The sequence below is a fragment of the Porites lutea genome, chromosome 11 (genome assembly GCF_958299795.1).
Source record: "Porites lutea chromosome 11, jaPorLute2.1, whole genome shotgun sequence".
NCBI classification, from domain to species: Eukaryota; Metazoa; Cnidaria; class Anthozoa; order Scleractinia; family Poritidae; genus Porites; species Porites lutea.
The window spans coordinates 364,892-379,386 of NC_133211.1; the positions used below are offsets into that span (position 1 = coordinate 364,892).

At 39.4% G+C, this 14,495-nt stretch overlaps 1 protein-coding gene across 5 annotated transcripts in view; it reads left to right on the plus strand.

Annotated features, from left to right (window-relative positions):
- The window catches only part of LOC140952818 (transducin beta-like protein 2), a 51,412-nt gene extending 48,116 nt beyond the window's left edge, over positions 1 to 3,296 (plus strand). For all 5 annotated transcript variants that reach the window (XM_073402269.1, XM_073402270.1, XM_073402265.1 and 2 more), the window contains 3 exons: positions 572 to 732; positions 1,809 to 1,840; positions 2,134 to 3,296. In XM_073402269.1, coding sequence (XP_073258370.1) covers positions 572 to 732; positions 1,809 to 1,840; positions 2,134 to 2,167 — 227 coding nt within the window. In that variant the 3' untranslated portion in view covers positions 2,168 to 3,296. The remainder of the gene's footprint in view (positions 1 to 571; positions 733 to 1,808; positions 1,841 to 2,133) is intronic.
- Positions 3,297 to 14,495: the final 11,199 nt, after the last annotated feature.

The following is a 14,495-nucleotide window of genomic DNA, read 5'->3' on the forward strand; positions in this document are numbered from 1 at the left end:
ATCTAATCAGAGCTATTAGATCAAATACGAACTGGGGACTGCTCAGATCCCTTAATAATGCATTGAAAGATTGGAACTCCCTCAAGTAGAGAGGAGGCGTTTAGCTTGCCACCCCTTGAAAATATTTCTCAACAAATTTAAATCTCAAAAAAAGGTTCTAGGATTTTTGATTCCAGTTTTCGTAGTACACACCCGAACGCTCCGTTACTAACAACAAACTCTTGTATGCAATAATAATGTAGACTTAACAAACCCTCTCAGTCTTCAGTGTATTTTTCAGTTTACATTTTACAAAAGGCACTTTCAACGTCAAGGTAAAAAATATTTAGTTCATTCCTTCTAAGACATAATGATAGCGAGTTCAAAATCTTACAATGTTGTCAAATTTTCACACATGGGTCCGGGACCAAGCTTTATTGCAGCACAACCTTTTCCAATCATCGTCATTTCAATCACATTTGTGGAGAATCTTACTCGTTATTGTGTATATCTCATATTTTTAGAACAGCCATGGTTATCTTGAAGTCTAATTTTGTTATTCTACTGTGTTGTTTGAACAACCCACTTGCAGATGACATTACAGCTATTGCATGGCATCCAAGCTCACGTTACCTGGCTACTGCAGGAGGTGGAGACCGTCAAATCCGAGTATGGCACAATGCAGCTGGGATCAGGGTGCAGATTGAAGATCTACAAGGACGAATATTCCGATCAAAGAATGAAAATGTCAAGGTAAGAACACTAAGTCATGAAAGTAGAGGGATTGTTGTTTAGGATTGTGCCATGGCTGTATTTCATTACAATTCACAATCTGCCATCGCCCTCTGTTGGCTCAACATAATTTATCGGTCAGTGAGAGTGATCAATAACACAAATTGAGAAACAAGCCACTGCATATTCCAGAAAATGAACATTTACTTAGCTGGCATGGTGAGCAAAAGGTAATGGGTTCCTCTAGATACCAACCCCGCTTTGCATGAAGGACGTTCAAAGGAAGTACAAATTTAATAACATTGCCAAATTAAATCCACACGACAATTATATAAAGCATAGCTTAAGTTACACTCTACAGAAGTACTTATTTATGAAATTCACTGATACAATATATAAGAAACATCAGTTTCAAAGAAAAAAGAAATTGATCATATAGATCATCAGTTTTCCACTTTGTAGTCTTGTTGAATAGTGAATGATGTGAATTTATACGGTTGTATTTGATATTTGTAGAACTTGTGTGCATGCTTAACAAATAGATCTGAAATTGCCATGTAGCGATTCGATAATAGGCAAGGTTGTTCTATGCTGCTCTAAGCGTTTTTGTGTAGCAACAAGCTAAGTTTACATTCTCACTTAATCCGTACTGTTAGATGGTCTGCACAGTGGCTCCTAAGCACTCAACGTTTATATTCCTTTGCAATGCAAAATATTTTCCCATTATACAAAGTGTCTACACACATTTTCATTTACATGAAATGTTAGCCTGTCAGGCTCATAAACATTACCTTCTGATGTGTCTTTACTCTACCACACTTAAATGTATCTTGCTGTCAAACGTGCCACTCTTCACAGGCCAGCGCTCAGAAGTATTGTCTACTTTCAAACGTGGAAAACGTTTTACACCGTAATGTAATCTAGTGGAATAACTGTCTGTTAATGTATATTGTAATATGACACGTTTAGAATTCTTTTTCTTTTTTCCTGCGCTACCCAGTTCATTTGACTTCACCCTTGTTTCTTATTCACTGAGTTTATATTTTTGTCCTTCTAGCTGCTTACATATATTTTTCTTTGTTTTTTTCCTACTACAGGAGAGATTGGAACAGCAGGTCCTTGAAGCCAGGTAGAAACCTTGTCATTTTTCGTGTTCAACTGCTTAAATTATATACGTATACTCTATCTATTTGAGACCTAAGATATGTTTCGACTGGCCTACTTACTTTTACTTACTTGGAGATAAATTTAGCTGGCAACAGCCACCATCCTTCACTTTGTTATTTTTTTTAAGGCTTTGCAGTCCAGACCTACTGTGCATTTCCTCACATGTTTTAATTATTTACATTTTTTTCTTGACTTCTTACTAAATTTGGATATTTCTTTCTTATTCTGCAATAACGAGAGCTATTTTCTTTCCAGGGCGTCACTGGACAAGCTCAACGTCAGTAGCTAAGAAAATCAAAAACAAAAATTAATGGTCAAAAAAGTTAATGGACAAAGTTATAGAAGCATTTAAGAGTAATTTTTACTTCTTCAAAACAAAAATTCTGCAAAATAGTTTTGTTAAAGAAGAAACTATTTAAAAACAGCGGAAAGCCAGGCGTAAATTAGCCACAAATAACAGAGAAGACTTATCCCAAAGAGACCTATCCCAAATGATCTAATAGACGCTCACTCTCAAATAAACGCCTGGGCCCAGTTGTTCGAACGCGGGTTAGCGCTAACCCGGGGTTAAATTTTAACCCCATTTCTTTTTCTTTTTATCAAAAGCACTCTCTCGGATAATTTTCTCTTTTTTTTTAGCATATCCAATCATCAAATTGTAGGCAAAGAGAATTCAAGTGAATTGGCTTTTTAAGCTCTCATATCTAAGTTCAAACTTTGCACTAACCCTGGGTTATCTTAACCCAGCTTTGAACAACCCGGCCCTGTTGTGTAATAAACGCCCCTCCTAAGATGTTAAATTTTTATTATACGCCTATCGAGTTTAAAATTCGGATGAACTTACAAAGACAACATAGCGTAAAATTCGGAAAATAAGCCCCTCCATGTATAAGCCTCTCAGAATATAAGCCCCCCAAACCGGTAACGCAAAAAACCCTGGCGACTTGTACTTGGAAAATTGCCCTCAAATACAAAGTAAAACAAAGCAAAAACGGTAAATTTACTTCCAAATATAAAGCTAGCCCATTCGATTTTGAAACGCAAATTTCTCTCTGTAGATAAGCCCCTCAAAAAGGGCCTTTGAAAAATATACGCCCCGGGGCTTATTTTCGGAATTTTACGGTAGTGACCCAGAACATTCTGACATCGAAGTTGAAATTTAAAGGAGAGATATGGATCTCTATGTGGTGGCCTAGACTTGTTAATGAATGGACTACAATTATAGATATTCTGCTATTATTTATAAACTCTTTCCCCGTGGGTTTATCAGATCATTTACGGAAAGCATTGAGAATTTTAAGCAACCTATACATCTCTATTTTCTTTTTACTTGAGGCCTTTCTGATTTTTGTTAATATTATTTAAATTTAAAAAGTTAACATACTTTACCATCCATAATAAAAAGGAACTTCATCGTTTATTTTCTTTATTTCTTTTCAACAAAAGCGAATACTGTGTTTCTAAACCAATTGTTAACTGTGCTATCAGGTCGTTGATGCTATACAAAAGCATCTACAAAATACCGGCTTAATCAATTAAAAGAAAGTAATCTGGCTAAGTGAACGACCTCCAACTTCATTCAGCCTCATTTCACCTTGAACCCACACTTCAAAGTTAAACCTACTCAACATGAAATCAAAAGATTTCTACTGGTTACTTCTTGATACAATTCATGCTAAAAACAGGGTATCCGCTGACCAGTATCACCTGACCGTATCGCGGGCTCAGGTGTCGACCCATTAAGGTCGAGTATTTTTTGAATTAATCCGCTGACAATTTACTCGTTTTAAAATGATCGCAGGCTCACGTTTACTTTTTTTAAAATCATATCAAATGTGTTTATGTCAGTATCGCCTCGCACTATTATGATTTTGATTTCAAACTGACCTCGGACGCAGAAATTCAGCCAGTTTTTTTAAAATACAGGCGGATAAGACCTTTCTTACCGTGGTCACGTGTTGGTCACGCTCCACGTCCAATTTTTATGCTGTGATTAGTTAAAATTTGACAGGTCAGTTCATGCGTAAAATTTATGCAGCATCTTGAAAGTTGTTTCCTTTGACAGCTGAAGCTGACAGTTTTGAGTCAACTTGTGATGTTTTTAACTGTCTTTTTCCACTGGATGTACAAAATGAAATACAGCTGCTATCAAGGGTGTTCTCTTATTCATGGCTGGTTTGTTTATTGGGTTTTTGGTTGAGAAATGCATAGCTTGTCAAAGCCGATAATCCGATTTCGGATGGCATCGTTTTTGTTTTTCACCTTGCTGGATGCGTGCGAGAATTATAAAGGCTCAAGCTATCCTTGCCTTACTTGATAGCTTTCAGGAACTGCATCTCGAAATATGGTAACCCTGAGTAATTATTGTATTTATGTCTAATTTCATGAAGTCCAGCGGCGCAGTTTATAAAGCCAGTTTATGCACGTTTGTATTAAGATTTGACTGAGACACTGATCTGACCTAGTACGAGGTTTGATATAAGCTTAAGCTTACAGAACTTTAAAAAGCCTTTAGTTGATATTAATTCACCGTAAATAGAAAGAAAAGACTTTCCGAAGAATATTTAGTATATTTTGGCTGCAGAAAAAATGCTTTGAGCGATTTTCTTGTCGTGTGTTTATCTATGAAAACAGCAGACACCGGGAAACCGGCGGCTTAAACTTAATCTTTAAGCTTACTAGTAAAGACTTGAGGATTCTTAGAGACACTTAAATACTCTGTCTCACTTGTTTGCGTGGATGAAAATTGTTTTCTCTGTAAATGTTCTACCGAATTATATTTCTTTATTGATTGTTGGTAGTCTCAAAAGTGTAATTTTCATCGCTTTGGCGTTTGTTTTCAGCCGTTCATAAACATCGCTTGCAGGAGTACTCAGAATGCCGAGCGTATCAAACCCATTTTAAGATTACATATCGTTATAAAACCATTAATAAAAAATAGACTCAATAAATTCTTTATCACGTTGAAGCGTAACTCTTTTAAAATTTCTTCGCAAATTTGGCGCTTGTCAAAAGTTAGAGCCGGCTGGCCGTATAGGTGATTTTGGAAATTTTTTTGAACCGTTTCGCTAATTAAAAGTGCACCAGTGCTTCGATGGAGGCAGGTACAAAAGTCGGACCGGATCAACTCGGACCGCCAGTCCGGGTCGGATCAACTCGGATCGACTCGGACCGACTCGGATCGAATAAAAAAATAAAAATAAAATAAAATTGGACTCGGATCAACTCGGAGCCGTGGCTAAATCTATATATTATGCAACTCGCTGGTTTTGCGCTGACAGAAAGGAGAAACAATGGAAAATAATAACATCTCGAACTATGTCAATATTTTCGCGTGTGTGCGATTCAAAAGCTGAAGATCCATTTAATTGCGCATTATTCAAATGCTAGAAGTTTATGAAAGGGCATACCGGCTCTACCTTGTCACGTACAAAATATGTCAAATGCTTCAGCCCCGGGGCTTCAGCGTTGAGACAAGCTGTTATATCCTACTGTTATCGACTAGTACCTCGACTAAACTTCATGGTGACTGTGGAATTACTGTACGATCAAGCGTAAAGTGATTTTCTCCAATGTCAAACAAAAATGCGGGCCTTTGTCTCCAAGATCTGCCGTGAATTTAAACAAATTGAACTTTAATAATTGAAATAGAATTGTTCATCAAAATGCCCTATGAAGTCTGGTCTTCTCTACAACCCGACCATGAAACAAACAAATCTCCGCGCCGGATGCAAGTCACCCTCCAGCCAGGAACGATGATAGGTCGCCGATCGTCATATCTTTTCTCTTCCGAGGATAAGTGCAACGGATTTTCCTTATAAATCACGGATACCATATGCTTGCAGTTTTGAAAGAAGAATAGCATGGTTTACCGTGTCGAAAGCCTTTTTAAGGTCTAAGAAGGCAACTGCATTGAGAAAGCCGCGGTCGACGTTCAAAGACCAGCTATCTGTGGCCTCGATCAATGCAGTAACTGTGGAGTGGAGTGTGCGAAAACCAGGTTGGTAACAACAGAGAAGTTTGTTTTCGGTTAGATAACGATATAGCTGATCATAAACAATGCGCTCGAAAACGTTAGCCACCACAGGAATGATCGAAATCGGCCGGTAATTTAAGGGATCGCTTCTATTGCCACATTTCTTGTAGAAAGGAGTGATCCTAGCGCTCTTCCATTCATCGGGAAAAATACTTGTTTCAATCGATCGATTGAAAGTGAGTGTTAGACAGTGGGAAATTAGATCGAAACATTCTCTCAGAAGTCTGGCGGAAACTGTATCAAGTACAGTGGCTTTCCTCATGCATAATTTACGTAACTGAGACGAAACCAGAGATGGACTTATTTGTTGAAAACTAAAGCTGCCCGAGATAGATTGATTTACAAATTCATCGAAACAAGTATACATGTCTTCAATATTCTCGGACAGCTTGGGACCGGTTTCGGCAAAGAATCTATTGAAACCTTCCGCAATTTCAGTCGGATCAGTTAATTTCTTGTCTTCAAATTCGAGTTCATTTATAATCGCTTTTCAGATTTGCGACTGGTCACCTCACGAATGGTCTCCCAGGTCTTACGTGAGTTGCCGTCACAAGCTGTAAAGATTTCAGATAATAGGACTTTTTAACCCCCTGTAATCCCAATTCAGACAAAATCTCTAATTCAGGATTTTGGTTAAAAAAAAATCTTAAGAATAGCCAAAATCTTGAATTCGGGATTTTGGCTAACCGAAATCTTGAATTTAGGATCTTCGACTTCCAAGATCTTGAATTGACGGTTTGGCCTTCCAAAATACTAAAGTCAGTTTAATCTTGAAATTGAGATTTTGGCTTTCCAAAATAATGAATTCAGTAGTTTGGTTTTCCAAAATCTTGTAATTTGGATTTTGGCTTACCGAAGTCTTGAATACAGTATTTTAGTTTTCCAAAATCTTGAATTTAACCAATATCGTGAATTCAGAATTTTGACTAACCAGAATCTTAAAGTCCGCCAAAATTTTAAATCCAGTTTCCTCGATTACCAATATCTTGAATTCGGGATTTTGGCTTACCAAATTCTTGAATTCGTGATTTCGGCTTACCGAAATCTTGAAGTCAGCAACAACCTTTTTTAAAATCTTGAATTCAGGATTTTAGCATTTAGAAATTTTGAATTGAGGATTCTGATCTTCCAAACTCTTGAAATCACGATTTTTTCGTTCCATAATCTTGAATCAACGATTTTGGCATTTTAGAAATCGTGAATTCAGGATTCTGATCTTTCAAAATCTTTAATTCAGGATTTTGGCCTTGGAAAGCCATGAATTCACTATTTTGGGTTTCCAAAATCTTGTATTCAGGATTTTGATTTTCCAAAATCTTGAATTGACGATCTTGGGTTGCTAAAATCTTATATTTAGCGCAATTCTTGAATTCAGAATTACGGCTTGCAAAAAATCTTGAACGTGGGTACCATAACCCCCACACGAAGTTTATGACTATTGAGAACGGGCCACAGGGGCCACAGGGGCTACAAGGGCCTTTTATATCACTGTATTTTTCCTTTACGCAGGTGATTGAATCGCGCGTGGCGCACACACACGCGCGCGGCTAGACAGACAACAAACCGTGTTTAGTATATTAAACCATATTTATTTACAAACTATGAACAAATGACATTTTTTTGCACATAAAGGAAAACTCTTTACATACAATGCGATACAGAGAAAAGTCGACCCCAAGCAAAGACAGAGAAAGCCCCATCTTGACAAAGACAGAGACAAACACACACCGACTCAAAATTTTAGTCATCATGAAGAAATTTTATTACTTTTAGAAACAAAGCTTATTTTGAATGTCATTAATTATCATGTCAAGGTCCATTGGTGTTCTTCTTTTCTCACGACTCTATTGGGGCATTCTATTGTTTCTTGTTGATCACTGAAATCGTTCCATTTGAGCCCATTTGGTCGGTAGTATAGAGCGTATAAAATACGGCTTTGAAGATCATCACCCTGCTGGACAACATCAAGTTCCAGAGAAGCGAGGTAAATACTGGTCCACGACAATATTTGGCAGTACACTTCCCACGATTTATCTAGTTTGAAGCCCAGAGCACTGCATATACTTTCGGTAGCGTTCAACATAGAATTCAGGTCAATTTGTTCCACCACTTCATCGTGGTAATACTTCCATGCGTCATCATTATCCATCATGAGGCAAGAATGTTGGTTTTGACTTGGGTGTTGGATAGCACAACCGTCGCAGTGATTCAGCTTTTCTTGTTGGATGAGTTTGTCAACCAAAGCCGCATAAGTCAGTTAGAATACATGTCCAATAAAACTGGCTATCCTTTGACGCTGGACAATGTTTCAAAGAATATCGGTGAGAGTTAAGACTTTTTCCGAGCAAACTGAACTTTTAAGAATGAAATCATGATTGAACGGAGAGCGCGTTTGTATGTTGAACACATAATAGATTGTTCACTATCCAATCAGGGTTAAAAGAGCCCTCTTTTTCTGAATCGTCTTGTAGTTTTTGCGACAGGTAATTCATAGGTTTGTCGATAGACAGAGAATTACAATTTCGCTAAGAAATACAACATGTTCTGGATGACTGAGAAACAACATTCCTTGACTTCGAATTGGGAACTCAATGTCTTAATCCGGGTCATTTGTTAAAAGAGACAAAAGCTAAACGGCTAACTCTTAATTGCATTTTGTTTTTTTTACACAATACCTGGTCTTAAGTTGAACATTTTTGCATCATCAACCCGCGGCGTGTTTGTCCAAAGATAACTATGGCTGAGAAATTCTCTTATGGAGGTCAGTTTTCCAACAAACGAAAGCTACAACGGATTGCATTTCAAAAAGTATGGCGTGAGGAAATGAGGGAGGAACAGTTTATGAACCCCACGTTGATCAGCAGAACTGTCATTATTGGTGTACGCAATATCTACGATTATCCTGATGCCTTATTGGAAATGAACGATTTGTTCAAGCGAAGATTACAACAAAATGTGTTATTTGTATCATCTGAAAAAGGACCTACCTACGAACAAGACCTAACTTACAGAGACAATTTGGTAGACTACACATTAAGTGATGATGAAACCATTAGCCATTTCGTTAGTCATTATTGTTATTTCTTGTGTACAATGATATACTCTTTGAGGTGAATAAAATAATTGCGATGAAATACTGTGTTGTGTAAATTTCTTTGCCCCTGCAAAATCGGGTCCGTTTCTGGACCTTGTAAAATTCTTTGTACAGCATACCATCGCGTGCAGACAACACTCGTTTATCTTGCTTTTTCTTCAATCGCCGTAAATGCCAAAACCATTGTTCGGTTAAGTTCTTGTTTACTTCAAAGAGGTCTTTCTGCCTTTGTGTTGTTAAGGCAGCAAATCGTTCAATTTTTGATGCATTCATGGCAAAGGGAGCCATTTTCTTGCATACTAAAACATCTTTCAGGGGCACCCAACGAGAAGATAGTTCAAAACCACTTAGACATAGCATTGTTAAACGTATTTTAGTATTTAAACGGTAGATATAGGCATATTTTTATCCCCTAGAAATTTTATCATCTGTTCGGATTTCCTAGCTGAAAGTCTAGTGATCCGAAAATTTCAGCCACAAAAAAGGTTCACGAAAATTCTAGGTGACCTTCTAAGAGTCAAAATCCGTTAGAAATGGGCAATTATACCATTTTTTAGATGTTCGAAAATCCTAGGAGAGGCAGGCAAGCAAGAAATTTTACAACAAATGTTCCGAAAATTCTAGATCGCAAATCGTCTTCCGAACACATATTTTCCGAAAATTGTCGTTGGGTGCCCCTGATCTTTTAGCGCGAAGTTGAATATGGCGCGAAAATTATAACATGTGCTTTTGCTGACTATTACATGAAGGGGGCATTTCTGATGCTGCTCTGCGATTGGTTCAAAGTACTGAATTCGAATGAGCTCCATTGTTCGAATTGTTCTCTAAAACTTAAACAAAAGAATACTGCTCTGTGATTGGTTACTTGCCATATCAACCCCCTTTACTACTTACGTTAGGATGCGTATAAGATTTTTGACTAAGAAATCGTGTTAATTTTTTCGATCGGAAAATCCTGTAACCCTTGGTAACTCCCTGTAACCTTTTGTGACCTTTGTAACAACCTTTAACATCTTATAACCCCCTATAACCCCTCGTAAGCAACTATGAACAGCTGTAACCCATTGTAAGTCCCTGTAACCCCATGTAACACCTTGCTACTCCCTGAAACCCCCTGTAATCTCTTGTAACTGTCTGTAACCCCCTGTAAACCCCTCAAACCTTCTATAATCCCCTGCAACCTCTAGTAACTTCCTCTTACACCCTGTAATCTCCCGTACCCCTTGTAACAACCTGGAAGCCCTTGTTGCCCCTTGCTACAACCTGTACCCCCTTGTAACCTTTTTAAGCCCTTGTAATCTCCTGTAACCCCTTGTTACCCGCTGTAACACCTGTAACCCTGTCTAAGCCCTTGTAACCCCTTGGAACCCCCTGTTAGAGGGGCCTTATTCCTTGGCATTCGCATACATCAAGGAGGGCGAACACGGCGGGCGTTGAACATACGGGCGTTGAAGGAGGCAAATTTATCGTCGTTACCCATGTATCTGAGACCGAAAAGACCACTAGTTATGAACCGGCCAAATCGCCGTTTTTCAATCGCAGTAAAAATCAGTTTAGTTGGACTGGCTCGCGTTAAAATTTCGAGTCTTTCATTCTTCGCAAGCTTGGTTTCTCATCAGCCGACATTTTGTCGAAGACCAGCAACGGAACATTTACAGTGTGGAAAACTGCAAACGTGACTTTTAACCTATACTCAAAGACTAAAGCCTTACTGGTTCAGGGAAAAGCGGTACATGTACAATCTGCAAGCAACTCGCTTCGCCAGTTTTGCGAAGAAACTATACAACTTGACCTAGATGCAAGCTCCTCGATTACTGAAGTAAATAAAGTAAATGAAGTAGTTCACGACATCCTTGGACAAGAAGGCGATGATCAGCAAGAAGAAGAGTTTAATTTAATGGCGGATGAAAAGTTCGACAGGGATGCTAAGGATGGTGGAGCTAGTTGTTTTTTGAATAATTCCCAAACTACTGCCGAGTCCATCAAGGTGTTAATTACTAACGTGGGTGAGAAATTTTCAAGCGAAATTGCTAACATCTTCTGGTCGGAAATCAAATTTGTAACGAAAGCTTGACTCATGTCAAGGCCTTTCCAGGGGCGACGGTAGAAGATATGTCTGACTAAATAATGCCCTCTCTTCCCAGAAAACTTGTTATCCTTCGTGTTGGTACGAACAACCTCAAGTTCTCCGAGCCACCAGAATTTGCTGCAGGTATCGTCAACCTGGGATTAAAGATACAAAATCAATCTTCGGATTGCAATATAACTATTTCATCGTTGATTTCAAGATCAGACCAAACTCTTAACAGCAAAATCAAGGAGGTGAACAAAATCGTGAACCAATTTCCCAAGCAGCATGCCTGGAGAACAATCCCTCACTCCAACATCACGAACGAACATCTTAATGCTAGTGGACTTCATTTAAATGTAAAAGGTACCAAACTATTAGCTAACCCCCTGTAACCCCCTGTAATCCCTTGAAATCCCCTGTAACCTCTCAACAGCCCCTGTAACACTTTGTTACTCCTTTAACCAGCTGTAGAAACCTGTACCCCCGAGTAAGCCCCTGTAACCTCTGTTAACTCCTATAACCCCTTGTAATCCCTTGTAAGGACCTGTAACCACTTTTAACCCTTTGTAACCCCCTGTCACCCTATGTAACCCCCTGTAGCCACTTGTAACCCCGTGTAACCCCCTATAACCCCATGGAACCCTATGTAACCCTTTGCAATATCCTGTAACCCCCTCTAATCCCTGGAAATCCCCCGTAACCTCTTCAAAGCCCCTGTAACACTTTGTTGCTCCTTTAACCAGCTGTAACCCTCTGTACCCCCGAGTAACCCTCTGTAACCCTTTGTAACCTCGTGCAACCCCTTGTGAGTGAGTGAGTGAGTGCAAACTTTATTTACCCACGGAAATTTTATCAAATAACTTTACATAAAGCATCTGTTCTACCTAAAAGCCGTGCATTATTTAACTTACATAAAGATATAGATATATATCTAAAAACTAAACTAAGAAAGATCGTACACAATGTTAAACCTAATGATAAAAGACTTAAATTATGAGGCTTGTAAACCCTTGTAACCCTTAGTAACTCAATGTAACCTTTTGTGACCTTTGCAACAACCTTTAGCTTCTTGTAACCCCAATAACCCTTTGTAACCAACAACAAACAGCTGTAATCCCTTGTAAGTCCCTGTAACCCCATGTAACCCCTTGCAACTCCGTGAACCCCTTGTAATCTCTTGTAAGTCTCTGTAACCCCTTGTAATCTCTTGTAACACTCTGTAACCCTTTGTAACCCTCTGTAATCCCATGAAACCCTTTACAAGGGATTACAAAGGGTTACAGGGGGTACAAAGGGTTACAGGTGGGTTACAAGAGGTTACATGGGGTTACAGGGGGTCACAAGGGGTTACATGGGGTACATAGTGCTCCGGGGGGTACAAGGGGTTACCAGAGGTTACAGAGGTTACAAGGGATTACAGGGGGTTACAAGGGGTTACACGGGGTTATAGGGGGTTCCAAGGGGTTACAGGGAGTTACAAGAAGTTAAAATCCAACGGCTCTGGCGAATAAATTTAACGAATACTTTACGTCAGTAAGGAGTTGACTGCCCAGAAAGGTGGTGACCTCGCAATTGAACATAATTTTGATATCCATCCTGCCTTGTTAGTTGTGGAACCCTTACCTGGTCAGTGCTCAGAAGCTTTTCAGTTTCATTCGGTGTTAGACAAAGATGTTGAGCGTGTCATTTAAGACTTCTTTTCAAACAAAGCACCTGGATACGACAGAGTATCTGCACGTGTACTCAAGGATAGTCTACTAGTAATTCTTCCGTCAATCACTAGTATTATGAACTACTCTTTTCACACTGGAACGTTTGTAAGGGCATGGAAAATTGCCGAGGTAACTCCTATTTTAAAGTCCGGTAATTCTGAAGATCCGTGTAATAATCGACCTATTTCGCCACTGCCTATCCTTTCAAAAGTATCTGAACGATTGGCCCATGGACAATTTGTCGACTATTTTACAGCAAATAAGATATTGGCTAAAACTCAAACTGAAAACCGAAAGCTTTATTTAACTGAGACTGCCGTTCTATGCAACAGACGAACTGTTGCAGGCAATTGATGATAAAACGATCTCAGCTCTGGTGTTACTCAACATGTCAAAGGCCTTTGACAGCATTAGACATGATATTCTATTGCAGAAACTACAAGCTCTTGGTGTCTCCTTTTCATGCCGTTACTGATTCCATAGCTACCTTGTTGGCCGCAGTCAAAGAGTACGCATCCATGATGCTATCTCTCTCATGCTATTTTTTGACCTCAAAAAAATTGATCACATCTCACAAGCTATCAAGTCGCTAAATCGGCTGCCTGTTAATCACAGAATTTACTTGAACGATCCAGTGATGATGTACAAATGTATTAATAAACTTGTCAGGATCAAAACATGGTTAGGAACTGTGTAGCGCTGATTAGTTGATTACAATTAAAATTTGTCTTTGTGTTCTTAGCGCTAAAATGTTTGAAAATCCAGACGTTTCAGGAGTACTGTCCCTTTATCAGTGGAAGATGCCGTGACTTGTGCCTGACTACCTATTCGAGAAATGTACCCTGCGTTCACAAATTCACACTAGAAATACTAGACAAGCGATCAAATAAACATTCCAAGGTGTCGCCTAGCCACCGGTCAGCGGTCCTTCACCTACTGCGGTGCTAAGCTCTGGAATCATCTAAGAAACAATGTTAAATCTTCAGATTCTGTCAAAGTTACAAGAGGTTACAAATGGTTACGAGGCGTTACGGGGGGTTAGAAGGGGTTACAGGGGGTACAAGGGGTTACAAGAGGTTACAGGGGGCTACAAGAAGTAACAAGAGGTTATCGGGGATTAAGAGAGGTTACAGGTGCTTTGACGAGGTTACAGGGGAGTACAAAAGGTTACAGGGGGAATACAAAGGGGTTACAGGGGTTACAAGGGGTTACAGGGGGTTACAGAGGGTTAAAGGTGGCTGCCACAAGTTACAAGGGGTTATAAGGGGTTACCGGGGGTTACAGGGGGTGCCTAGGGGTTACAGGGAGTTACAGGCGGTTACAAAGGGTCACAGGGAGTTACAACGGGTTAAAGGAGGGTACAGGAGGTTACAAGGGGTTACATGGAGTTAAAACGGGTTACAGTCGGTTACAGGTTGTTAAAAGGGGCTACAAGCGGTTACAAGAGGTTACAGGGGATGACAGGGGGTTACAAGGGATTAAAGGATCTTACGAGAGGTTACAGGGAATACAAGGGGTAAAATAAAGATACGCGGGGTTACAGTGGGTTATAAAAGGGTACAAGGGGGTACAAGAGGTTACACGAGGTTACAAGGAGTTGCGGGGGTTTAAGAGGGGTTACAGGGGGTTACAAGGGGTTACAAAGGGTTACAAAGGGTTACAGGGGGTTACAGGTGGTAACAATAGGTTACAGGGAATTACAAG